This window comes from Typha latifolia, chromosome 11 (genome assembly GCF_019914945.1).
Source record: "Typha latifolia isolate L0001 chromosome 11, TyphaL0001v2, whole genome shotgun sequence".
Classification (NCBI taxonomy): Eukaryota; Viridiplantae; Streptophyta; class Magnoliopsida; order Poales; family Typhaceae; genus Typha; species Typha latifolia.
The window spans coordinates 7,934,095-7,961,831 of record NC_133096.1 but is presented as its reverse complement, the minus strand read 5'-3'; the positions used below and the strand labels follow the sequence as shown (position 1 = coordinate 7,961,831).

Sequence of the window (27,737 nt, the reverse complement as noted above, 5' to 3'; positions counted from 1 at the left end):
CAAGCTATGCTCGTATAGAACTCTGATGAAAAATTTATCAAATATCAACTCTGTTACGAGGGGAGTGGATAAAGAACATGAGTTATATTAAAGGTGGATTTATCGCGGCTAAAAGTAGTTACTTATCATATCTTGTTTAACTGATTTGGAGCTATATATTTGGAAGTTGGGTACTATCATAAAGTTACCGGTGTGCCGGTGTATTGAGTTCAAATCTCGTTTTTTTTTTACCCTTAGGGCCCCAGCTTATATATTATTTTTACTACAGTGTCCCCCACTTCATAAAAGGAAGGGCGTCGTTTGTAAATATTGGAAATGCGTGGTCGTAAGAGTAAATTAATTTAAATGTAGGGTTTCAAGTGCAAATTCCCCCAAAAAGTATAACGGCGCCGGCAGTTCGAATGAGTTGATGAGCTCTCATCGGCTCCGCTCCGCTCCGTTTCGTCTCTCCCTGGAACTCTCGTCCTCCTCTCTCCCCCGCACGAAACCCTAACCCTAGAGAGATAGACGCTGTCAGGAAGCAGCTCGACGTCCTCATGGGAGCCAACAGCAACGGCGACGTGAGGGAGTTCAACCGCAAGTACTACGACCGCGATGTCTGCCGCCTCGACCTCTTCTAGTGACGGTAATACCATCTCAAACCCTAGAACCTTCCATTGACGAAATTTCTCTCTATTAGGGGTTCCCGGTCCGTCCATTCCGATCTTTCTTCCTTGGAAAAAGTGAATTTTGGTCTATTTTATGAGATTTGTATGAACTGAAGTTGTGCTTTTGATGCTGTTCCAGAAAATTGATATGGGTCCTTGCCCGAAGGTGCATTCTTTGCAGCTTGGGAAAGAGTATCCTTGTAAGCGAAAAATCGAAGAACTAGCCCTTCCTCTTTCTTTGTAACTGTGATTCTGTTAACGGAAGGGATATGATTGCTTCGGTTGACTGTTGAAATTACTATTATGATAGCAGTGATTTTGTATGAATTACTTGATAAATTGGACGAAGTTTCTGTACAGATTGGGACTTCAGATATGAGCGATGATACGTGGGTTACGAATAACGAATGTGAGTTTCTTTTTAATTGAATAAATTGAAGATGCTTGCTTAATGGTACGACTTGGACGAACCTACATTACTTTGTTTAAGTAAAGTACAATCAAACAAAAAAATATTATTCTTTACGTGTGTAGAGACTTGCATATATGTGCTTAATCTTCAAGATTTGTTGGAGTTGTGTCTGCATACCCTATCCATATCCTTGCTGCTTTACCATATACTATTCAATTCTATAATGATTTAGAAGAACTGGTTTCTACTCTACTTGCGTCTTGTTGAGATACAATTCTCTGATAGTTTATTTTTGCCTTTTTGGCTAGTTGATAGTCACATTCCTTCTTTCCCTGAAATTTTGTGATGGTGTAATGGCCTGTTAATTGTGTCTTCTACTTCATCTTGTTATGCCTTTCTATTAGACTTCTTCATGCATCTACCTATGCATTCTTGTATCTACAAAAATCTGAACTGGTAGTTGATTGTTAAATATTGCTCTCAGATTTGGAAGGAAAAACTGACAGTAAAATTTGGACTTTGGATGAAGTTGAAGAACTTAGAAATAAGAGATCTGATAAGTAGGTATTGGTTTGTACTACTACAAATCTTTCATAAATCCTGTGATGATATGAACTGTAAATTTAACTATTTTATATAGCCTTCACTCTGCAATTTTGCTTTTTGCATTGTTTCATCTGTAGCTGCTACTGATACACTCTATCATTCTATGTTGTACATTAAACATATTCTTATTTCGCTGCAGTCTATGCTTCTTCTTGATGCTTTAAATTAAGATCTCGCTTTCTTTAACCAATCCCCTACGAAATCCTCAATTAGCATATTTTCCTGCACCTACTCTGCCAGATCAACACACACAAGAGATGATAAATGAGAAGCTTAAAAATGCTGAAGAGCTTGGTACTCGCATTCAAAATGAATGTCCTTTGATTTTATATGTGATAGATATTTTTTGCCTTGACCAGACATTAATCCTAATCCTTTGTTCCCCCTTCCATTTTTCCTATTGTGTTTTGAACAAACCGATAATTTGTATTGTTTTAGATGGAAAAGATGGAGGAGTTATGTTTACTAGATTCTAGCTGTAATCATCAAATCTGATTTATTGCCATGTTGTATCATACTGGAACTGGTTTTGCTTCTTTAATTAATATGAAGGGCAAATTATAATTTTCTTATTGTGGTTTGGGCCGATTTCCTAAGATCTCTAGCATTCTTCCTTGTGAACAGGTGAAAAGGGAATGGTTGATGAGGTTCAGAAAGCTTTGGAAGAAGCAGAAGCCCTCAAGAAGGTCATCTCCTTGACTAGAGGATTTCTTTTTTAATCTGTTGTTTTGATTCAACTAAATAATGATTAGTGAACTTTTTGTAACTTCTGGTGAAATTTTGCATAATATATATTTTTACAATGCTTGGAGATATTAGATTGAATATATATAAATTCAGCGAGACCAAAGTCTCTCCATTGGAGCTGACACCTATAACATTACTACATAGATAAAATAACATAGAAAATTATAATGATGGCAAAGCCAATCATAAATCCAGCTTAAAATTGGTAAAGAAAAATTCACCAAGCTCTACCTTTCTTTGGCTATCACGTGAGATTAATACAATGGAGATGTTAGCTATTTAACTGCATCTCTACCAATGTTACCTTCGCATTTATAAAAGATTTGCAGGCCAACTCGCATAAACCCTACCAACTCTGCCCCCGCCTCTCTCTCTCTCTCTCTCTCTCTCTCTCTCTCTCTCTCAGCTCTGTAGCCATGGCGGCAGCTCCAACTCACCGGTCTCCTTTCACAGCGGCGACGATGAAGCCCTTCTCCCGCGCGCAGCGCGAGGTGGGATTCAGCTTGGGGCTCTCGAGGATGGCGGATCTCTCGAGGTCGGCGCTTTGCTCGAGGCCAAGACGGACCCTTGCTCCTCGAGTCGCCGCGAGCGGCGCGGAGAACCCTATCGGTGACGCCTCCACGGTCCCCGGTACTGATGCGGCACCTCTAAGGGCTCGGAAGTCGTAAAGATTCTATCTTTGTAGCTTTATCTTTTGATACGAATTCAGTCAGTTGTGATTCTCCGCTGTTTGCAATTTTCCCTCTGGCATTTCTTCCAACACAACGTGAGCAAGAAACATGGATCAATATATACCTCATACCCTGTTGCATTCTATTGTGTAGGAGTGAGAATGGAAAAACATTATAAACTAGGGATCAGTTGGAGTCATTCTTTTTGCACACTTATTTTCTCTGCTGCTATGCAAGAGAAGTGACAGTGGAGGATCGGCTTATTCCCAATGGCAAAACTGATGTAGTTTCAATGTGTTTAGGGCTGCAAAATGGTGTTATTCAGGGGAACTCGAACTGTTTTAAATTCAAAACTGTCAGTACAACAAATTTGAAGAGGAAATGAAGTTTCAAGTTTGGCCAAAACTGATCACTTTGGCCAAGAGCACCTTCAACCTTAGTTTTGGATCTCTTGGCCGTAAACATTCCCTTTCAGCAGAAACATTTGTTTCTTCCATGTTTCAGATGAAGTGAACCAGGCAAAATTGAAACCAATAAACAAGGAGGAATCCCCCTTGATTCGAGATGAAGTGAATAGTAAAGGTTCTGCCTCATCAGATAATCCTTATACTGAATAAAAGAAAAAGTGGGTTTTGAGAGGGAAAAGAGATAAGAGAAGGGAATAAGAGAGATCAACAAGCCAACAATCTTCATTCAATTTTCCACGATCCCTGCATAGGAGGGACCTTCCAATGCTCATAGCTCGCCTGAGCATTGATATCAATCCAGCATCCTCAATGCTTCAGCTTCATCTTACTTCATCTGACCTATGTTCTGTAGATTGATTACTTTCATCTATTCTGTATTCATCATGTTGCAAAGCCTATTATCTTATTGTGGTGATTAATACTTTTATTAATACAGCTTCTCTTTTAAAAACAAATGTAGGATAAGGCGTCATACCATATCAGTTTTTGTTGGTGATGAAAGCGGGATGATAAACCGAATTGCTGGGGTTTTTGCTAGAAGAGGATATAATATTGAGTCACTTGCAGTTGGATTAAACAGGGACAAGGCATTATTCACAATAGTTGTTTCAGGGACTGAGAAAGTATTGCAACAAGTAGTAGAGCAGCTTCATAAGCTTGTGAACGTTTTGAAGGTCATTATTCCTCCATATATTATTATCTACTAACAATAAGGTGCACCTTGCTATAATAAGTTTCTAGATGTAAGGAGGAGTATAGTTTTATATTCTCTAGATAATATATGATCAGTAATTCTTAATGTCACTCTAGATATATATGATCTATGGATGTGGTTATTTATTAGGAACAAGTGAGTTATTCCTTTAGAGCAGCTTCATAATCTTGTGAACGTTTTGAAGGTCATTATTCCTCCATCTATTATTATCTACTAACAATAAGTTGCACCTTGCTATAATAAGTTTCTAGATATAAGGAGGAGTATAGTCTTATATTCTCTAGATAATATATGATCAGTAATTCTCAATGTCACTCTAGATATATATGATTTATGGATGTGGTTATTTATTAGGAACAAGTGAGTTATTCCTTTGGAACTCTTTACTCATCTCTTGTAGATACAAACACATGCATACATTCCTATATGTATGACCAACGAGTATATTCAATGGGCAAGAGTGCTAGAGAGCAACACTAAATTCTAATAAGGCTTCTCTATCATCAAGGTTACTTTATCAGATGCAATGTTATATCTACTATCTATTAACATTTCCAACAATTGGCTGTAGATTCTTCTTTCTCCTAAATAACTTTAGCTCTGGTTGCTACATCTACAATTTTACTTCATTTATGCACATACCATGCTAATACAATTGGCAGGTTGAGGATCTGTCGAAGGAGCCACAAGTTGAACGTGAGCTGATGCTTATAAAACTTAATGTGGAGCCAGATAAACGTCCGGAGGTAAAGGAAAAAGATTTTTGTGTTATCTGCTTTAATATTTCAGACTAGTTACAACATGTTTTAAGAGTGGTGAAATGTACCGGAACTTGTATGACTCTAACAGATATATCTATGAATTTTTAACATTTGTAAGTACTAGTGGTCTGTTTTCACTTTGTTGACTTGGAGCCTCAAGGTAAGGTAATAAATAGTCTTTGTTTTATCTTATCAATATATAGATATGCCCAGTGAACTTGGATACCCAGCATCCTGATATCCATATTTCTTTTGTCTAATACTAGGTTCCTTCCTGTCACTAATTTATACCTTATATTTCTTAATTTCAATATGCAGGTAATGGGCTTGGTTGATATATTTAGGGCAAAAGTAGTAGACATTTCAGAGCACACACTGACTGTAGAGGTAATATCTTTTGGAGCTGTCATCTTACATCCAAGCTTGATGCCTTCCTTATCCTGCAATTGTGTACCTTATCTTGCAATAATCTGACCATTGTTTGTTTTTATGGCCAATGGTGAAGGTAACTGGAGATCCTGGGAAAATTGTTGCAGTCGAGAGGAATCTGAGCAAATTTGGGATCAAAGAAATTGCTAGAACTGGCAAAGTACGTAATATTCAAAATTGTTGGAACTGACTCATACAAGTGCATGCATGCAAAAATTTCACTGATATGGGAATAAATTGTCCTTTTGACAGATTGCTTTGAGGCGTGAAAGGATGGGAGAAAATGCCCCTTTCTGGAGATTCTCTGCAGCTTCTTATCCAGATCTCGAGGGGACCATGCTTGCAAGTCCTCTTCTAAGCTATAAGGACAGGACATTGAATGGCAACCTGGAACAATCATCCGGTGTAAGTACCTATTTTGCTTCCATCTAAAGTTAAAAATATATCAATTCGTGTATCGTATCTTATAAGCTCCTTTTGACTTCTTTCTCCTTGTCTTTCTACCTAGGGATGCATCTTTCATTTTTTTTTTTCAAAAGAATTGTTTAAGCTTTCCATATGTGAAAGTCTGTTGTGGATTTTTCTTCATGAGATTTACATGAATCAAGCTCTTAAGTAGTTCATAGAAGCTTATAGGTTGCTCAAGGTTCAAAATGATCTAGAAGGAAAATGAGGGAACAGTTCAAGATTCCAACTGAAAGTGATATACTACAATATAAAGACCCTTAGGATATGTTTTCTTAATCATAGAATAGATATTTATTTGGATCTTTCACAGATAAGGCATTTGAAGTCATATTCCAAACATACTCTCTTAAAATTGAAAAAAAACTATGACAGAATTTTTTTTATTTTTATGACTGTTGAATCTTCCATGCCATGTTGGAGTTACTTATAAATATGAAACTTTGAGTGGTGAATGTTTAATTATATGCCCACATGCAATGAAAGTTGGTAAAGATTATAGTTTTCAATTATTTGACAAGGAATTCAGCAATGTTGAATACTTTGGAATATGGAAAAAAAAACAAGTTCTTTCAAGGATCTTGTTCTCTTCTATTTTACCACAGAATAGCTTTGCTATAAATTCACTTTTCTGGACATGCCGACGGGAATGACAGTCCATTCATCAAGCATAAGGAATGCTTCATATTACTTACAAGGAACTAAAATCATTTGTTCCTCTTGAGATATAAAATATTGCATGTTACATTTATTAAAATGTAAATCCATTGCAAATTATAGGTATACATGATATTCGGAAGTTTATACTCACCTAATGGAGATTTGCAACTAAAGATTAGCAGTATTATGCAATTTTTTTATTATGTAATGATATTAGGAAGTTCATCAGAATATGTAATGTTTTACTATTTTGAATTTCGGCCAATGCCACATTTGGCTAAGATTAGAATTGTTCACCCTTCTTTTGTTACTCAATTTGTATTTCCTAGATGAAATAAACTAAGCCAGTAACTGTTTTTATCCATTTGACTCCTTTAATCATTTTTGGAACAGTACCACCAGTCCTGTTATTTTCTGCCTGACATCTTATTCTTCCTGGTTATGTCAAGGGAGATGTCTATCCAGTGGAACCTTATGAGAGCTTTTCCGTCAGTCAAGTTCTTGATGCACATTGGGGCGTTCTTGATGATGAAGATGTAAGTTTTTCCCAGTACTGTAGCTCTGGTTTGGCTTATTAAATGATTTTGCGGACCTTTTAGGTCTGTTTCAAAAAATACCTTTTTCGTTATTTATTGATTCTAGAACTTCAAGTGGTTACCTATAGCTTAATATCTTGTAAGGTTTATAATAATCACTTGCATCATAGTTTTCGTGGGACATTTTTGCAGTTTCGTTATATTGTCAGCTTTTAGACAAGCTTTATTTAATCTTTGGATTTCTATGATATCCCAAACTAGTAGAACTTCCTTTCAAGTATACAACTGATTATTTTGAGTTCACTTCTGGTCTGGTACCAAATTAATAAAATCCTTGATTATGTTATGGTTCTTCAAATTGTTTCAGAATTATAGTCGTTATACCCTGACATTGTGTTCCCTTCTTGCAAGGACTGATGTTTGGTTGGAATTTCTTTTCTCTGTTTGCCGACAGTTTATGACATATATAAATTAACCTCTAATGACTAATTTGTGCTGGTATAGTCAAGTGGACTTTGTTCGCATACCTTATCGATCCTTGTAAATGATTCTCCTGGCGTCCTCAATATTGTGACAGGGGTGTTTGCTCGTAGGGGCTACAATATTCAGGTTTACTTTCTTTTAAGTTATTTTTTTCGTCCCTTTTGTTGATTATTTCTCGACTTATGTTTGACAACTAAATGATTGTAGAGTCTTGCTGTTGGTCTAGCTGAAAAGGAAGGTATCTCTCGTATTACGACTGTGGTTCCTGGAACTGATGAATCCATTGGCAAGTTGGTACAGCAGCTCTACAAGCTTATTGATGTTTACGAGGTGAGAATCATACCTAGCACCTTCACGTAGTTCTATTCTTATAGTAAATATAACTTGAAAAGCAACTCAATACATTCAGGTTCAGGACATAACCCGCTTGCCTTTCGCCCAAAGAGAATTGATGCTTATTAAGGTTGCTGTAAATACTACTGCCCGTAGGGATATCCTAGATATTGCTGACATTTTCCGGGCCACAGCTGTAGATGTATCTGATCACACAATTACCCTTCAGGTAATGAATCTCATATGGATTTCAGATCAAACTCTTTTTGTTCGTGGTATGCTGCTTTCAGTAATGGACCACATATCTAATTTATGGCAGCTGGTGCTGGTTGTTGTCTTTATAATATAAACTATTTAAATAAATATGGCGTGAGACAATGTATTATCCTAAAAATAAAGATCAGAAGGGTTATGGTTTCAATTTTTAATTTAATTTTAATTTTCAGTTGACTTCATGCTGATGAACAGCTTCTGTTGTTAGAAGCTGCTTAGTCAATACTCAATAGGATAAATATGTATAGTTTTACCATAAACCATTGTACACAACGCTTCATCAGGCCACCTCAGATCACTTTCCACCCTAATGGAAAAAATCCATCAAATAATCATTGATCGATGATGCCAATTTGCAATCATATTGATGGTTATTCAGCTCCATACCTTTTAGCTCCACTAGTAAATCTGTAGAAGTCCTTCCAAATGGGAGTCAAAATTTTCTTTTAATTGAATATCTCTTTCTAGATTGCTCAAATATCTAAAAATCAAGATTTGATTATTGAATGCAGCTCGCTGGTGATCTAGATAAGATGGTTGCATTGCAACGACTATTGGAGCCATATGGCATTTGTGAGGTCTGTTTCTGGCTGAAAATTTTCTCCTTATCCTGTTCAATATCAGCATCATTTTGAACCAAACAATATCTGTTATTAATAATAACCTGTTTTCTAATTTTTCTGTAACCTTAAGTTATATTCTTGGGCATGGATAATCGAGTTAGCAAACCTAATTAACCAGATATATGTTAATTAATAACAAAATTTATTATAGATGAACAATTGCTTTCAATCTTTCATATCTTTCAATCAGAAAAAGAATTAACAATAATAGTGGAAATCAATCAAAAGTTTACTCAATGAATTGACATAGGGGCCCAATTAGTTGGGACATTTGGTTAACTTTGAGATTGTAATGTTCTCTAGTGCACCTCAATTTAAATGCAAATTCCAGACTAAATAATGTACTTTGGCAGTCAAACTCTGCTTCAGCGGTGGTGGGCGAGGTTGACTTCTTAATATCATTCATACCTATCATATGGTAAATTGTGATAATATATTTTTGAAATGGAACCAAATGATACTTCATGGTGGGTCTCCCTAGTATGGGCTGAAAGCCTGAAACAATTTCCATTATTTATTTGTACATTTTGATACGTTCTGTGCCTCTAACCTAGACGACTTACATAGTCAAATAGTTGGCCAGATCTAGTAGTTAGTATTAGTTCCATTGCAAAATTCTGTTCACTTCACCAAAATCATCAGGAGCCCTGAAACAAGTTCTATTCCTATTAATTCGGCCTACACTAGATGTGCATGTTTCTGATACCTGACTGTTTGCAGTGCCACCCTGCTTTATTTGACAATAAGTTGGTTATGTTTTTTTTTAAGCATTATAAGAAGATCAATATATGAATGCTCCATTTTGATGAACTATTATTGCACCGCATCCTGCCCTCCATGGCCTAAAGCACCTCTCGCGGTGTTTCTCCCTTGTGCTTCAGTGCTAATAAACTGGCACTGATTCAGATGAGAGGTTTCACCCTTGAACTCTGACATGTTAAATCATGATTAGGTTGATGCTTTGATAGCATTCAGCTCATTTATGAACAATCAAGTATCCAAGGATGGCCGTAGTTTATCTTATTATATCCTTGCTAGTCTGCCTATGTTTTGTGGTTACTAATTGAGTTATGTCTGCCAACTTTGAATTGCGACCTTTTAGAGTTGCATTACATCTTTCATTCACAAGAAGCTTACAGAACCTTGTTTTCTTCCTAAAATTTTTGCCAGGTTGCTCGAACAGGCCGGGTTGCACTCGTACGCGAGTCGGGCGTGGATTCCAAGTATCTGCGTGGGTATTCTCTTCCATTATAGATCTATAAAGTCCCAACTTCCAATGAAGCGAGCACAATGCTAGTCAATGTGGTCTCTCTTTTTTTATTTTCGTTTTTTATTGTTAAAAATGACTTGTTATAATACAGATTTGTATTCGTAGCTGATTAGTGCCAGCTTCATATAAAACTTACTGAACAGAACTGTAATCAATTTCCATCAGAAATGCACCTTGTTCAGTATTCTACAGATACACATACATATACTATGCTATCAACACTTTTGGGAATAAACTACATTGAACGATATATTTCTGCTACCTCTTCCCTTCTCTTCCGCGAAATCCTGCTATCATTTGTAGCCTGTGATTTGAGATATAAACAAACAAATATTTATTCATGTTAAATTTTGTTTCGAAAAGGCTGTTAGAAGGCATTTAAGATGGAAAAGGGTGAATAGGTTTATTGCGAACTTAAAAAGAATAATTTAGAAAAACTAAAATAGATTAAAATACCCCCTGAGAAGATAAATGTATATTAATAAATTGTATTTTTTTTAACATCCAAAATATAGAGATAAATATGTTATATAGTTATTCATGTGATTTACGCGTGTGAATACAAAAGGTAATGGAAACGTAACTAACGGAACGGGTGTTAGTTAGGATTTAAATGTAATTATTCCTCTGTAAAATGGAAAAGGCTGCGTTTCACACCCTGGGCTACGTTATGCGTTACGTGTTTATTGCAGTTTACGCCCTGTCTTTTTACAAATTCTCATATCTGCCTCACTTTATTTTCAATAAATTACCAAGAATCATCCCGGCAACCCATGTTTTATTAGCTATTACTCATTAGATTGTTCAAACAAATGTCAAGAGTAAGGTGTTTTCCGTGAATAGTGTACAGAGGGTGTAGATCGCAATAACGATATAAAGCAGGGTTCAAAACGGAAATATTCCACACACACACACACACACATATATATATATATATATATAAATATAATTCTTTTGTTGAAAACAAACCAGCTCCTCGCTGCTGTTCTTGGTTGGGGCTTTAAAGCACGGATTTTGAGGCTCTCAAGGGTAATCCTCGTCGGAGATAAGTATATTTTGACATCAGTCACCCACTCGCCTTTCCCAAATATGAATTCATAACTAGATTTAAATCGGATATTAGATAAACTGGAATTTTATGCAACAAATAAATTGGAAACTCCGAGAAAAGCATCATAGAAACAGTGCTACTCAGCTATAGTCCTGCTCTTTAAAACCCTTTACCTGTAGATTAAGGAGTTTCTCAGCATTTTAACAATGTCGGATACATATGCGAAATATTTTGCATGACAATTCCTAGTGATAAAAGCTCACATGCCAGTCTAAATGGACATCATGCTTCATATGCCTTGTAATTTATAGTAGATCCAGGCATCATAAGACTTCTATGTATCTTTTTCGTAGAAGTAAATCCACACAAAAAAGGAATAAATGCGGCGAAGGATACTGAAAGTACACGTTGCGTTTTTCAATTATCATATCGGTCGCAGATATCCTAGAGGTAAATAGAAGAAGAAGACGATCCTATACAGCATGCAACCCACTATTCAATGAGATTTTATACATATCGAGGAAAACAGAATTACTAACTCACCTAAGATTCACCAAAAGCATGACGTTCTGCGAAAATCCCTGGAATTGCTGCAAGATGGCAGAGCAGTGCTGTTTTACTACCTCTCTCAGCATATCCCTTGCCCAAGCAACTAACTACTTTCACTACTTGGCAACAATAAGTTCGTTGAGGTTATCGGCGTCAGTGTTTTGAGGTGGCAAAATTATATCATCATCAGCAGTAAAATGGTATCTCTCTCCAATGGCTCTCAAAAGTTGGTAGACTTCAAACATTGAAGGCCTCTCCTTAGGAACAGGTAGAACACAAGCATAAGCAACCTTTAGAAACTGGAGAAGCTCACTGTCATTGTCTTTTCCAATTAAGCATTTATCCACGGCATCCTGAAGAATAGAATTATTCGAAAGATAGATTATCCACTCAACCAAACTGCCCTTGAAGTGCTCTGGAGCATTAGACACCTGAGTAGGTTTTTCACCAGTAACCAATTCAAGAAGAACTACTCCAAAACTGTAGACATCACCCTTAGTAGTGGCCACAAGGGTACGGGAGTACTCAGGGGCCACATATCCGATGTCCCCAAACTCGCCATTGACGAAGGTGCTAAGATGGGTATCAATCGGATTCATAAGCCTTGCAAGCCCAAAATCAGATATCTTAGGCTCATAATCCTCATCCAGCAAGATGCACTTTGAACTAATGTTTCGGTGAAGAATACGTGGATTACAACTATGGTGAAGCCATGCTAAACCTCTTGCTGCTCCAATACTAACTTTTAGCCTCAGTGACCACTCCTTAATTTTCTTATCTGCATCTGTAAGATGTAGATTGTCATAGAGAGTGCCCATAGGCATGTAATTGTATACCAACAGCCTCTCTTTCTTGGCAATGCAGTAACCAAGAAGGGGAACCAAGTTTCGATGTCTGACAGTTCCTAAAGTAGCCATCTCAGATGTAAACTGGCTTTCAGAATGCTGAGAGTCATACAACCTCTTGATAGCTAGAAAAGAACCATCTGGAAGTAGAGCCTTGTACATGGTCCCAGTTCTACCAGTTCCAATGATATTCCCCTTGCTGAACTCATTGGTTGCTTTCATAAGATCACTAAGTTTCATTTTTGAAACTGAATTCTCGAACATTGAGACCTACAAATCAAATGACACTGCAAGTTAAGCTTTAACTAATGCAAGCGAAAGAGAATCAAAAACTTCAAAAGATAACTGAAATTGGAGTGTGTATATATATAATATAAGAGCAGAATAGAAGTGCTTTAAGATAATTTAATCATCTTGCCTTTATTCCTTTGGTTCCCTTTATGGTCTTTGCCCACTTGTTTTCTTCCACATCCTTTTCCTTCTTCTTAATGGGTAATTTCCGCAAGCAAAAGAACAGAATAATCCCAACAACCAGAACCGTTAATATGACTCCACCTATAGCAGAACCAATTGTAACCCCTATGTGGCTTTTCTTTGTAGTTCCTGTGCAATTAGTTAAAGGAGATCCACAAAGACCTGGATTGTTTGCGAAGTTGGACGCTGAAAAGGAGGTTTTAAATGAAGGAATCTGCCCTGATAATAAGTTGTCGGCAACATTGAGTTGACTTAGTCTGCTAAGACTGCTCAGTTGCCAAGGAATTAGTCCAGTCAATCGATTATGCTGCAGGTTGAGGATATTGAGATAAGTACAATTAGAAAGATTTATTGGAATTTCACCAGAGAAGCCATTAGATGAGAGATCAAGTGTCGTCACAAAAGGTATCCTCTTTGAGATGTCAGAAGGGATGGGTCCAGAGAAGTTGTTGTTTGAGAGATCCAGCCCGGTCAAGCTACTACAATTCTCAAGTCCCAAAGGGAATTGGCCCTGAAGACCCATGTTACCGAGGTGCAGATTAAGAACCTTGTTTTCATTAGGATGCCAGCAATCGACACCAGTAAACTTGCATATGGATCCTTCTGTTGTGTTATTAAATGTCCATAACAGGTAGTTATTAGGGTCATTCACCGACTTCTTCAGACTTTTCAAGCATTGGATGTCACTAAAGGTGCCATAGCATTGGTTAAGAAGGGACCAGCATAAAAGAAGTATAAGAAGAGTAGCATACGAACTTCTCTTCATAGTGATAGATGTGCAAGCAGAAGCTATATTTCTCAATAACAGAAGCACAGTATCAGGAACTGAATCCGGTCTTCATCAGCTAAACCTCTAATCTTTTGTGAAGATCCAACGGTACCTATATGAAAAATTACAATCCTAGTTAGTGAAGGGTTTTGACTATGAACAAGAAGTCTTCCATGCTTAACTTTAAAGTGAATCAAAAACTAGAACACAGTTATTCTCAGTATATAAGGGGCATTTGAGAAGTCATTAGTTCATCAATTAATACATTATATACATGTGATGGAGTTATTGACGGCACATGAATCTACATGTCAGATCAAATGTATAGGAGCAATAAATAAGCAAAGCAAGTCCAGTAGAGACAATAATCAGAGAATTAACAGACTGTTTATTAAGCCACAGGAGGAGTTCAGGCAAAACACTACTGACTAACAGAGAAAAGAGAAGAAGCACATTTTCCCTGAAAAACAAAACAGATTAACCAAATTGTTCGGCATAACAACACTAAGGGGCCGTTTGGTATCATGTGTTTCAAGATACAACATTTGCAGTGTTGAATTAGAAACCAATATAAATAAAAGTCTTATATCTTCACTCTTTTCTTCTAATTAAAGATTGAGAGTCTGTGTTTTGGCATCCATTTAATTGAAGTGGATGTCAAAATACAGTAGACAAGCCCAACTTAGCCCTTACAAACGATATATTTGGGATCCATAAACTGAAAATTGGTTTTTATATTGCACCTTATATGTGTAGATGAGACTTTTCTAAACACATGAAACAAATGGCCGTTAACTAAATCAAACTTCACACCCTTTGCACTGCAGACGAGTGAATTCACATTACATTTGTACTCAAGCAAAAAAGGAGAGATAACACATCCGAGTACATGAGCTCTTGGCACCAGGACCACCAAAAGCCCTTCCTAATTCTTACCAAGATGTAAGCAATTTGGCATGAGACATAAACAAAAAGAGAAGCAAAATTTAAGCAATCTGTACCCATGTAAGCTAATATCAACTATTTTCTTATAGAAAAGCAGCAAGATCTCTGCCCACCTGTAATTCTAAGTTCCGAAAATTTCTCCCCCAAATTTGAACCCAAGCCATAAAGGAAAACAAATTCAAGACAACATGATTCACAGAAATAGGACTTCCCCTCAATTTATTCTTATGCTCTGCAAGCCAGAGGCTTTTGTATAACAAAGCCCTAAACAGTAGAAGCAACTTTATCCAACGAGTTCCAGAAAAATATAGGAAGCAAAACAACAGATGCCATGAGAAGCCCATGTCTAAGTGCTGATCAGCAACAGCTAAATCTACAAACCCAAGCAGATCACCACGTCTAATGGCCAAAAAAGAGCCTGCAAATCTGAACTACCCACATGTAAAGCTAAAGACTTCTAACTGAAGGAAATAAAGTAAGGAAAGGATCCGATTGCTTTCGAATAGACTTAACACACGCCATAAAAAAGAAATATGCCTTTTTCCAACATACAAGCTGAAAGGAGAACCCCAAAGCACTAAACAACTGAGAACTAAAGACCCAATTTACCAGTGCCCATCAGAATCCACCAAGATCCAAGCTTTCCCACAAAAAATAAAAAATCTAATTCATGCCAAACACAACAAAATCCGACTGATATCACGCAGACACACACGATCAAATTATCCCCAAAGCAATTCCCACTTAGGAAAAACCTGAAAAAAAGAAAAGAAACCATTTTGATCACTTACCAGGAGCACCGTGGCTAAGAGACGCAGCAGGAAGAAACCCAATTCAGAAAAAAAAAAAAAAAAAAAAAAGTGGGGGCAAATATTAATCTCAGAAGCTTGCTTGCGCCCCTGGTGAGGCAGTAGAAGGGAGGGAGGAAGACGCGGAGCTTAACAAAGAACGAGAAAAGGAGAAGACTTTCTCGAGCACCGGCCTTGTTTCCACCCACCTTAAACAAAATAGAGGAGACCAGTCTTTGTGGGCATTTCCAAAAGCCAAGTCGGCAAATCCCCATAACGAACAGTAAGGAGTACTTTTCCGGAAGAAAATTTTGAAAAAAAAAAAAAAAAAAAACTCCCATATCTTTCATTAGAAAAAAGTTCCTATTTTCATATCTATCCATACGATATCTTTTTTCTAATTTATTACACCAATGCTTTTACTATGAAAATTTTCTAAATCCTAGAAAGTAGTTTATAGGTAACAGTTAGTAAACAAATCCAAGATTAGTCCAAAAGAGAAGAGACGAGCAATATCGTAGATTATAAGAATGCCCACTAAGCTTAATATTATAATTAATTCTTACACAACACCAGTAAGTAATAGATAGTGGAAGTCCGAGACTCCTCATGCGGACAAGGAGAGTGGAAGTCCGAGACTCAAGAAGAGTCCACGCGGAGGAGAGGTAGTTAGCATATCCTCATAGAGAAATATCTATGGGTAGATTCGCATAGAAGACTTGTTGTAATGACTTGGGTCAAAGTCAAAAGATGCTCGTCAAGTCCTTACTTCCGGTGCTTGTCGTGGGTGGACAGGAGGGAAGGGGAGGAAGATGACAAAAGATGGACCCCACTCTTTACACGGAAATTAATGCCACCATTTGATGACAAGTGGATAAAGACTTGGTAACGTGGAGTTTTCACTAACCCAGTCCTGACGTCTTGTTTACTGATTTATTCTTACATGAGTTCAATTGTCTTATTTAAAATAAGTAAAAAAATTTAAAAAAAAATGCTGAATAATTTAGTATTTCATTAGAAAAAAAAGAGTATGATTCTATCTTTTTGTTTACAAAATGTTAAATATATAAGCGTCTTATTATTAAAAATATTAAATTGTTGTTATAATACTTTGCTGTTTTAAAGATGAGAGAGAAAATAATGCAATAACTTTGATTGAATATTTATTGAATTTTAAACGAGAAATATATAGGTAAAATTATAAAGAAAAAGTTTAGAACATATAATTTTATGCTCAATTATTTATTTTGATTATAAAATATGGTTGTGAATATATGTGAAAATATCTACGAATTAGAATGACATACTGAATCTTAACAATAAAATGCGCTTAGAATTACAAAAGAAAAAAAATTAATTATAGCTTCTATAAATTTTTAATTTTAAATTTTTTCTTATTTTTTGTTACAACTCAGAATTATTTAATGTTTTACGAAAAATAAGATGTGTATATCACATTTGGATTACGATAAACTAAATAAAATTTGACAGAGGACTAGTTTGGTAAAAAAAAAACTCTAATAACATGGAGCTTAAGTAAGGTTGAATTCAAGTTGAGCTTAATCAAAGTTAATTTATATTTTAAAATAATTCAATAATCAGTATATATTATTATAGGCAGACTATATATAGGGTTAGTCCCTCCGGATAATTATGTATAATAACTAGGCCAATATTCTTATTTGGAAAAAGGGCAAAATTGGCACGAATCTTAGATAGATCAAATTCATTTGCCTAATTGTAGATATTAGGATACGAGTCTTAAAGCCAAATACTTTTTGTGTATGTTCTAATTGCCTTTTCTTTTAGAAAAGAGAATGAGATTCTTATATGGATCTTCTTAAATTATTATTATTATTATTATTATTATTATTATTATTATTATCTTGAAAGAATGTTAGGCGCACTAGATCATCTTTTGTATGAACTACTCAAGGAATCGCAAATCGTAAGAAAGAAGGTTTTCAATCCGACATCTCCATTAAATGTAATATATATATATACATATATATATATATATATATTCTTCAAACTTAAATTTAAAATATTCCCCACAAATTATTTAGAATTTTAGAATTTAATTATATTTAGCTTTTCAATTTAGCATATATATATATATATATATATATATATATATATATATATATATATATTATAATAGAATATACATAACTTATATATACGGTGCACATTAAATCTACTATTATAAATCTAAGAATTAAGTATAATTAAATAACAAAAGCCTTCAAATTAAAGTACACAAAAGGGAAAAAAAATCCATGTTTCAGTATTATCAAATACAAGAATATTGTTGGGTAGAAGTTTTTTCTTTCTTTTTGAGTTAAAGGAGTTGTATTGACCTCCAAACCCGTTTGAGAGAAGTGTCAAGAGGATAAAATTTTGCAAATTAATTCTGAGGGCTTACGGTTCACACTAAAGAAGAAGAAGCACCCATGCCTCGGGTTACTACCTAGTCGGCAACCTAATTAGCTTCTCAGTATATATGCTTGAGTTTAACGGCACAAAATAATCCAAAAGGTTTAGACATTTCTTTACAAGATGCTTGACTCTACAGTTGTAAGTTGTTTCTTTTTAGCTCCAACCAAATCTTTATCTTTTCCTTGTACAACCCACTAAGGCGCAATTCTTCTCTAATGGAGATAAGCCATCATCAGACGCCTATTCCATTCCATTTTCCAGCAGAATGTTTGGATTCGATGAGCCACTGACAACTTCTAGAGCTCCGCCTATCCATCCAAATGCTCATTATTAAGAGGAGTCAGAAAAATATATAAAGGGCTAATATTCCTTAGATACAGAAGTACTTAGGTTCCACTAAACTTTAGCCAATACAGTAAGCTACATAGTCTAGGCTTTAAATTATATGCATCGCTAAATAATTATTTCAAATTAAACGTTGCAGGAGTAATATTTGTTATTCATCTTAACTCCCCAATTTAGGGGGCAGATTGTCTACAATCAGGACTACAAGACCGTCTTGCATTCATATTACTTAATGGTGAGATATTGTGCCAGATCATCTCCACTTTGTCATAATTAAAAGAATTTAGGAGGTTAAGTTTAGAGAGCTTAGGTAATTTTCTCCTAAATTATAACAAGACAAATGTATTTAACCCTAAATTCTAAATTCTAATTTGGGAAGAGAGAGGAATGGTCTATATATATATAAGTCTGGTCAAATCGTGGGTGCCGCTTTGATGTGTTATTATGAGCGTCTTTTGACTCCTAACTTGGAACTTTTTTTTTTGTCTTTGAACTATAAATTAGAAAGGTCCATCAATTTCTCAGAAACTCACGAGTTCTAAAGGGTATACTTGCATATCTAAAATATGAAGAAAATATATATATATATATATATACCCACAATTAAATTAATAAGGAACTTTGAAGCAAAATAAAAATAAAAATAAAAATAATCATAATTTTGACGAATTAATAATATAAGCAATCTATATGAACAAATGTACTTAAATCACTGAAACCAATTGACCAACAATTTGCAAATTGGGCCTATTACGGCCCATATCCATACTGATTTCAATAGAATAAAATGGGCTAAGGGCCCAAAAGTACAAATGCTCACATTAAGGCTCAAATCTCTCAGATCTGACCCAGTACCGAGAAAGAGTAGGTGGCCAGCCGGAGATAGATCGCCGGACTATTTAATAGACTAATCCACAACTAATTAACATCTAATACACTCTTATTAGAGGCAACTGGGAGGGTTCATGACCCCGGAGGTGGATCCCTTCACATTCTTGCAGAAGGATTGCGCCTGCTTGTTTCTCTGGTACGTCAGCTTTATGTCTTTTAAACCAAACCCGGTGCAGGGGTTGCTCGGGCTGCAGTCGAACTTAACGGCGACCGCCGTCGCCGATGATCCTCGGATGTCGGTAAACGACACTTGGCTGATCTTGATTCCCGAGCTCTGGAAACCCATTCCCGAGATCGATGTTTGTGTTAGAGAACAAAGAAAAAAAAAATATATATATATATATATAATGCAGGGTCTGAAATGAAAAATAAAATAAAAGGAGTGTTCTTACCTGACCCGGGCAGTTGATATTTCCGGGGCAGTAGTTCTGGTCAACGACGATGGGGTTCTGGACGTCATTCATGACGGCATGTTGGAAAACTACCCCCTTAACGTACCCATTGTAGGGTTTCCCCCACGTCTTGATCCTTAGCCCGTTCTGGGTACCCGAGAACACCACGGACGTCACCGTTATATTCTGTACTCCGAGCTCCTGCGGCGACCCTCCCAAGCTCCCGATGCTACGTATTTATAATGAGAAGAAAAAGAGTGCTATTTTAGTTATTTATGTACGATTATGGTATTGTAAATCTATCGTTTTCGGAAAGCTTTAAAGCTGTATGCCGACCTGATGCCATGGCCAGGGCCACAGTTGATGCCCTCGATCCAGACGGCGGAGGTGCCGGCGCCCATGGAGATGCAGTCGTCGCCGGTCTTCATCGTCGAGGAGAGGATGTTGACGAAGCTGGACATCTGGACGTGGATGCCGTCGGTGTTGGGGCTGTCGCCGGGGGCCAAGAACTTCGCCCCCTTCACCGTCACGCCGGAGCTGCCGAATATCGACATGTGGAATCCTTCGCTGTTGAGGGAAGTCAACCCTTGGACGAGCACGTTCTTCGATAGCCCAATCGTCAACGACTGCAGTGTAAATATTTATTATTTTAGCATGAGGGAAACTTTTTGAATTACACCCTAGCGATTATGTTAATTTTGTGATTCACACCTCCTATGTGAGCTTTAGTATGTCTATGGAGTAGGATTTATATAACTCTACGAGTCAAGTTACTAAAATAACCTTGACGCACGTTTAAAAGAAATTATATTGGAAACTATACTATAATTATAGGGTGTTATTTGAAAATTTCCCTTGGACGGATGTCCATGGTATTCTCTTACCGTGGTGGCGATCGGGCAGCTCCGGCCAGCCTTCTTGCACGCCCACATGGACTGCCCTTGCCCATCCAAGGTTCCGCCGTAGATGGATAATCCATCGACGTACTTGAACGCGATCCACTCGACGACTCCATTGTTGCCCGGCGGCGCGACGACGGTGCCGTCGATGAACACCCTGACCTTGTTGTTCTTGCAGGGGCCAACGAAGCGGGCTTGGCTCACGAAGAACCTCCCGGCTGGCACGTGGACCATCGCCGGCTTGGCTGCCCCGCAAGCGGCGGCCCACGCGCTGAGGAAGGGCTTCGCCGCGTCGGTCCGGCCGTCAGGCTTGGCGCCGAAGTCCACGACGTTGTAGGCTGCTTGAGTTGTTACGGCAAAGGAGAGGAGGAGGAGGAGAAGAAGAAAGCTCATGTTTTGCGCCATTATTGGAGTTATGTTTACTTAAAAGAGAGAGAGAGAGAGAGAGAGAGAGAGAGAGTTAATTTGATGGAGAAGTTAGGGATGTTTCGGGGGAGTATTTATAGTGATAAATTTGGTGTAAAAATATAGTATTATAGTTCAACGTTATAAGCAATCAAATTATAAGTAGGAATAAGATGGATTTTATTTTTATTTTATTTTATTTGATTAATAAGAGCTGAGGACTCAGCTAAGGTCATCTTTCTTTAATGAAGTAGGTGTCTGAGTTCACTAGCTACCTACATCTCTGCACCCCTGGTTGCAGGAATTTTCAACATCCACATATGCGTCAGTTTTGGCCGCGTCAGGGGAAAAAAAGAGAGAGGACGTATTATCACTCACATAAGCGATCGTAACAAATTCCTTCATCCTTATATGCAGTGAATCCACAGCAGTCTTGTCGAAGGCTGAAGCGTTTCTCCTTTTGGGGGAGCGGGGGAGGAGTACGGTCGTTACAAAGGAGGAGAGAGAGAGAGTTGCAGAGCAGTTTTGGCGGTTACATTATTATTATTATTATTATTATTATTATTATTATTATTATTATTTGCATTGGAATTAATGTGGAAACTTGTAATTAATCACTAGTGATTAGTCGTGCATGCTCGTACTTCTTTGCTACGATTAAGGCTCACATGGCTCCCGTAATATAAGCAGCATAATATAATCTTAGGTCTTGTATACTAAGACTTCCATTAGTTGTTGGATTAATTAGTTAAGCGTTTGCATTAACTAATTCTACTTTTTCTAAACATGGTGGGTTTAAAATCTCTCCTGTATCCACTTTTATTTCCTATTTTCTAATATTTATTCAAGTACAACATGATTATTATATGCATGTACACTATTGAAAAAAATTAAATTAAAATTATCGTAAGAATTGCGAGAATCTACCAATCCAATTAAGTTTCCTTCTAAAACTCATCTAGACATCCAAGAGTCATGACTGACTTATAAAGGAAGCACTTGGGCTCATTAAAATCCATCTAATCTTTTTCTTCATTTTGGAACTTAGAATCTGTTAACTAATCAAGCAACCATGCATGTGTGGGCACAAAGCCCAACGAGTAGAGCTAGATACGATTCATTTGAGTACATCGTTACCAAGAAACACATGCATGCATATGCTATTCTGCTTATCTCCACATATAAGAGCAAAGTTCTTAGAAAAAAATTTCATTACTTAGGTTGGATATCATTGTTAGTTTATGTTTGGTTTGACCTAAATTTTAGATCTAGGATTAAGAAAAAAATCAATCATATCATGTGAAATTATATATAATATACATTTATATCCTCTCCAACACTAAGTCAGCGTCAGAGCATGTGTGCCTACAATTGTAAGTAGCTAATCATATGAGCAATATTTATTGCCTAACATGCAAATACTTCAATTATATATATATATACTTACTAATCAAGTTAATATATAGTTAAGCACATGGTGTTTTCCGTCTATTGTGCAATTTCTATTCTACTCTTATTTCTTATATATTGTCCGCTAATGATAAGGTTAGATTGGATTAGTGATATTAAAGAGTAATTTGGGTGGGATTGTAGAATTCTAGAGACATAGAAAAGTAGCAAATTTAATCGCTTGCTTGGGAGAATTGATTGCTTAGTTATGGGCTAACTCGGTTTAAGCCGCTATATTTGTTTTCTAAGCAACTGGGAGTTTACTCCACCTAGCCGCCAACTGTTTACTTTGTTATAGAAGAACATTTTAGAGGAAAGAATTTTAAGAACTTATTTTGGTTCTAGCAAGACATGCAAGCATGTGAATATATATATATATATATATATATATATGAAAACACTTGAGAAATATCTATAAGTATAATTATAACCACAGCAAAAGATATATATTGTTCATCTAAATTCAGGCTAAGTCATCGTGCATAAAGAACAAATCCACTATCAAAAATATGAGATACCAGCGTAGGAAACCCTTCTTGCTATTTTTTCTTTAAGCAACTACCACTTTTCGAGTGTTGTAGTCGAAAAATTCTAGAGACCTAACATCCTAAATCATCTCTTATATACATTAAGAAGAGAGAACAAGAGAGAAACCATATCTTCTTGTTAACTCACTAATTATTCTAAAAACTTAAGCTTTTTCGAAAATGATGATTTTTATATTTTTATATTCTAACACTTTTTCTTATTTATGGGCTAATGTATTTTGATGGATCTAAAAAGTAGATTTAATTTAAATGATAAAAATTTATATTTTCTAAGTAAAATAGGCATAACAGGATTTGGACCCATGATCTTTGACTTTGATACTATTATTGATTCACCAATTATTTTAAAAGCTTAACTAGTAAAGAACAATAATTTTTATATTTTATATTCTAACACTTGTCTACAACTCTCATACATTTGAGACATAAACCTTATTATATATTCTCCCAACCTAACCCAAGCCACATCCACTGAATCCAAACCAACATAACTCACTCTATGAGTCTATCGAACCAATAAGATGGATCACTCCATCTACCAATTTGTTCACTATAGACAAGATGGCTCTTATACTTTGCTTTTCTTCATTAGTATTGTCTATTTATAGACTCGTCACGCTATTCATCTTCTCATTCTATGTATCATATTATAATCAATGCATTAATTATCTGGATTAATAAAACTATTACCGTTTGAGCTTTATCTTTAAAAAAAGCGTTTGCATGGAATTTGATATCAATTGATAAAGGCTTGATCTGAGGTTTAAAACTCACCTTAAAACTCTTTTTAATTATTATAAAGTCTAAGTTGGCTTAACGAGCGGAAAAAAAGCCTAGAAAAGTAAGTGATTTATATTTAAATTGATAATACTTTCTAAGATAATCATAAACACTGTTAATTACTTTTAGATGTAAAATCCAACTATTATAACTCAATTAATTAAAATTTATTGAGACATAGTTAAATTGTGGTGCCACGATCAGACTAGGAAGACGCCTCAGTTTCTCATGAATATTTCAAAATGTTGATTCATTAATTGAAGCCATTTATTGAACAAATCTATGCTCAAATATCTCATAGATAAGTGTTCTCCAATAGGGATCTTAACATAATCAAATGGGCCTATAATGGCTCCATCTCTCAGATCTGATCAGTACTGAGAGGAGTACTTGGCCAGCCGGAGATAGATAGATAGATAGGCTTTTTAATCCACAACTAATGAACATCTAATACACTCTCATTAAGTAATGCAAACTTATTAGAGGCAACTGGGAGGGTTCATCACCCCAGAGGTAGATCCCTTGACATTCTTGCAGAATGACTGTGCCGGCTTGTTCTTCTTGTAGGTGAGCTTTATGTCCTGTAAACCGATCCCGATGCACGGGTTTCTCGGGCTGCAGTCGAACTTTACGGCGACGGGCGTTGCCGACGATCCCCGGATGTTGGTGTACGACACTTGGCTGATCTTGATTCCGGAGCTCTGAGGAAAAAAAAAAATACCATACGAGATGTTTGTGTGAGTAAACGAAGAGAGAATTAATATTTGACGATAAGCAAATCTCCTCAGAAAGGGTTATTATTACCTGACCCGGGCAGTTGATGTTTCCTGGGCAGTAGTTCTGGTCAACGACGATGGGATATTGGACGTTATTCATGACGGCGTGTCGGAAAACGACCCCTTTAACGTATCCATCATGGGGTTTCCCCCACGTCTTGATCCTTAGCCCGTTCTGGGTACCCGAGAACACCACCTTGCTCACCGTTATATTTTGCACCCCGGGCTCCTTCGGCAACCCCCCCAAGCTCCCAATACTGCAAAACTTTTTTTTTTTATTTTAAATTTCTTAATTTACAGAATTATTTTGATGTTATTAAAAATATAAAACTACGACCGACCTGATACCGTGGCCAGGGCCGCATTTGATGTCCTCGATCCAGACGGCGGAGGTGCCGGCGCCCATGGAGATGCAATCGTCGCCGGTCCTCATGATCGAGCTGACGATGTTGACGTAGCTCGACATCTGGATGTGGATGCCGTCGGTGTTGGGGCTGTCGCCGGGGGCCAAGAACTTGGCCCCCTTTACCGTCACGCCGGAGCTTGCGTATATCGACATGTGGAATCCCTCGCTGTTGAGTGACGTCAGCCCTTGTACGAGCACATTCTTGGATTGGCCAATCGTGAAGGACTGCATATATATATATATATAAACGGAGTGTTAATATCTTAACATTACTAGAAAAGGTAGGGTTTAAGTAAGTTGAATAGTTTCTGCAATATTAATCATCTTCGTCTTACCGTAGTGGCGATGGGGCAGCTCCGGCGGGCTCTCTTGCAGGCCCACATGGACTGCCCTCGCCCGTCGAGGGTGCCGCCGTAGATGGACAAGCCGTCGACATACTTGAACGTGATCCACTGCGTGTCTCCGTTGTTTCCCGTCGGTGCGAGGATGGTGCCGTCGATGAACACCCTGACCTTGTTGTTCTTGCATGGGCCGAGGAAGATCGCCTGGCTTACGAAGTACCTCCCGGACGGCACGTGGACCATCGCCGGCTTGGCGGCGCCGCACGCGGCGGCCCATGCTTTAAGGAAGGCCTTCTTCGCGTCGGTCCGGCCGTCGGGCTTGGCGCCGAAGTCCACGACGTTGTAAGCTGCATGAGTTGCTGTGAAGGAGGAGAAGAAGAAGAGAAAGAGAAGAAGAAGAAGAAGAAGAATGCTCATCTTTTGCACCATTAATGGAGTTACGTTTACTGAGAGAGATAGAGGATTAATTTGATGGAGAAGTTAGGGATGTTTGGTGGGGGGTGTATTTATAGTGTTAAATTTAGTGTGAAGAGAATTAGTAGCTCAACTTGATAAGCATTAATCAAATGATAAGTAGCCTACAATTGGCTACGTCTATCAATGATAAGGCGCCAAGTACGCGGTCGCAACAAATTCCTACACCTAGGATGTAGGATGGAAGACGGAAAGCAGTTTTTGGCCGTTATTTTTTGCGTTGGAAGATGAAATGATTATCTAATTAATCTCTATTGGTACGTACATGCCGTTCCTTTGCTATAGGATTAAGGCTCACATGGCTAACCGTAATATAAGCAGCATTAGTATAATGCTAGGTTAGATATAATTAATTAATTAATTAATTAATTATAGGCATCTTCTTCAAGTCTTCCTATGTGTAATATTTTTATCTTTCATTTATTCTTGGATTAAAAATTTCAGGAGGAAGGAAATGCAATGGCATGATCAAAAATTGATTGTTAGTTCATAAGTTTCTAGCAGCTAGATTGATAAGATTAAATGATTACATCTTTGCAAGCCGAACATGAGCTAGAACTTCAGTTTATATATTTTTTGTTTAATATGTGTTTAAATTATTAGATAAATTTAATTTCAAGGGCTTTGCTCCTGTTCGACTCATTGACACCTTTACGTGCGAGGATATTATTAATGTGTAATAGGGCAATGAATAACTTTGCGTTCTATAATTTCACTGATTAATCCTCTTGGATTAAAATATCCTTCCAAAGAAACCCCAATTTAATTTGTGAAGCAACTCCACTCTTGGTCAAGATTCATGTACTTCTAACAATAATGTCAAAGTTTTCAACCCAAGTTACACTTTTTGTAGTTTCTTTTCTTCTATATATTTTTCTAATATATACAACATGCATGACTGACTTATAAAGTCAGGTAGCACTTAGGCTTCATTGCCTCCATCTCTTTTCTTTCATTTGGCGTAACTTGGAGTCTCAAATAATTAATCAAGCACCATGTGAGCTTAATTAATCACCCCTTTGTCAACACTGAAAGTATCTCCTGCAGATGGGCACAAAGTCCAATAAAAGTATCTCCTGATCTGCTTATCTTATCTGTATGAACAGGGATTGTTACATAATTAACACTGAAATATTTTTTAAAATATTTATAATTACTATCGAAATCATTAAGCTCTTTCAAAAAATGGTATTATGTCGGTTAAATCTAACTAATTACTGTTAAAACTGAACTTAGATTCTGAAACGACCATTTTGCTTCTCGTATATGGAATTATAGTGTAAGAAAAGAACATTTTATTTTCATAAGAAGAAAAAATAGTGATGATGAACATTTTACTCTCTAAATTGTAACCATAATGGCAATTTTGAAAAGAGCTAGAAAATTTCAGTGACATTATGTTAAAAACCTTTATAATTGTGGGCTTGATTTGGATATCAGTGTTGGTTTATGTTGGTTTGACCTAATTAACTTGGATCTAGGATTAAAGAAATGATCATGTCATGTGAAATTATCCTCTCTAATTAACACTAAGTCAGCAGCATAGCATGTGTGCCCCAAGAATAATCATATGAGGATTTAGTGTCTAACGTGTATAAGATTTAGCTAATAAGATGCATTTCCCATCATGGCCAATATTATGATACTAATCTAGAAGAACATGATTAGTTCTTCTTTAATAACATGAACAGTTCATCTCAAGTTGACTAGAAATCAATCAAGTAGTAATAGATCTTGAGACCCTGGCGGTTTTCTTTACCTTGCTATCATTATTTTTCACATATACGTTATTGGGTGACATATAAGACCCAACTATTTGAAAATATCTGTTAAATTTTCATTATATTTTTCATTCATAAGTTATCGTATATAATTATATAATATATTTAAACTTATATTTTGAAGGTAAGAAGGGAAAAAATATTTAGTTTACCAAAATACTGTTAGCCTTTTTAGAGCGTATTTTGGTTTGTTTTAACTTTCCTGTCTATGACATCAGAGTGGATGAAACATGTTTAATAGTTCAAAGTGTTTAAATATAATAATAATAATAATAATTTTTTAATTTTTATT

The 27,737-nt window shown here is 36.6% G+C and overlaps 4 protein-coding genes across 8 annotated transcripts; 1 reads left to right on the top strand and 3 right to left on the bottom strand.

Annotated features, from left to right (window-relative positions):
• The first annotated feature begins 385 nt into the window (after positions 1 to 385).
• On the top strand, positions 386 to 10,290 carry LOC140797472 (acetolactate synthase small subunit 1, chloroplastic). Of its 4 annotated transcripts, XM_073150921.1 has the most exons (15): positions 386 to 625; positions 787 to 847; positions 1,008 to 1,056; positions 2,290 to 2,351; positions 4,011 to 4,224; positions 4,928 to 5,011; positions 5,345 to 5,413; positions 5,532 to 5,615; positions 5,708 to 5,860; positions 7,030 to 7,116; positions 7,621 to 7,725; positions 7,807 to 7,929; positions 8,009 to 8,161; positions 8,718 to 8,783; positions 9,999 to 10,290. In XM_073150921.1, the coding sequence occupies exons 3-15, from the start codon at positions 1,030 to 1,032 to the stop codon at positions 10,080 to 10,082; spliced, it is 1,311 nt and encodes a 436-aa protein (XP_073007022.1). In that variant the 5' UTR covers positions 386 to 625; positions 787 to 847; positions 1,008 to 1,029; the 3' UTR covers positions 10,083 to 10,290. The 4 variants fall into 4 exon arrangements, with proteins under 4 accessions (XP_073007022.1, XP_073007023.1, XP_073007021.1 ...); XM_073150922.1 differs by lacking the exon at positions 4,011 to 4,224 and having other exon boundaries at positions 484 to 625; positions 997 to 1,056; XM_073150920.1 differs by lacking the exons at positions 386 to 625; positions 787 to 847; positions 1,008 to 1,056; positions 2,290 to 2,351 and adding an exon at positions 2,674 to 3,076.
• Positions 10,291 to 11,542: 1,252 nt separating this feature from the next.
• Positions 11,543 to 15,763, bottom strand: LOC140797471 (probably inactive leucine-rich repeat receptor-like protein kinase At5g48380). 2 transcript variants are annotated; one of them, XM_073150918.1, is made up of 3 exons: positions 15,523 to 15,763; positions 12,962 to 13,898; positions 11,543 to 12,813 (listed from the first exon to the last, which is right to left on the bottom strand). In XM_073150918.1, exons 2-3 carry the CDS (start codon positions 13,781 to 13,783, stop codon positions 11,815 to 11,817), a joined length of 1,821 nt encoding a protein of 606 aa, XP_073007019.1. In that variant the 5' UTR covers positions 13,784 to 13,898; positions 15,523 to 15,763; the 3' UTR covers positions 11,543 to 11,814. The 2 variants fall into 2 exon arrangements, with proteins under 2 accessions (XP_073007019.1, XP_073007020.1); XM_073150919.1 differs by lacking the exon at positions 15,523 to 15,763 and adding an exon at positions 14,845 to 14,976.
• A 3,273-nt stretch (positions 15,764 to 19,036) lies between these two features.
• Positions 19,037 to 20,890, bottom strand: LOC140797771 (polygalacturonase-like). Its single transcript, XM_073151421.1, has 4 exons — positions 20,471 to 20,890; positions 19,923 to 20,212; positions 19,587 to 19,815; positions 19,037 to 19,468 (listed from the first exon to the last, which is right to left on the bottom strand). The coding sequence occupies exons 1-4, from the start codon at positions 20,888 to 20,890 to the stop codon at positions 19,247 to 19,249; spliced, it is 1,161 nt and encodes a 386-aa protein (XP_073007522.1). The 3' UTR covers positions 19,037 to 19,246.
• A 3,256-nt stretch (positions 20,891 to 24,146) lies between these two features.
• Positions 24,147 to 25,619, bottom strand: LOC140797770 (polygalacturonase-like). Its single transcript, XM_073151420.1, has 4 exons — positions 25,185 to 25,619; positions 24,785 to 25,074; positions 24,472 to 24,700; positions 24,147 to 24,368 (listed from the first exon to the last, which is right to left on the bottom strand). Exons 1-4 carry the CDS (start codon positions 25,617 to 25,619, stop codon positions 24,147 to 24,149), a joined length of 1,176 nt encoding a protein of 391 aa, XP_073007521.1.
• Positions 25,620 to 27,737: the final 2,118 nt, after the last annotated feature.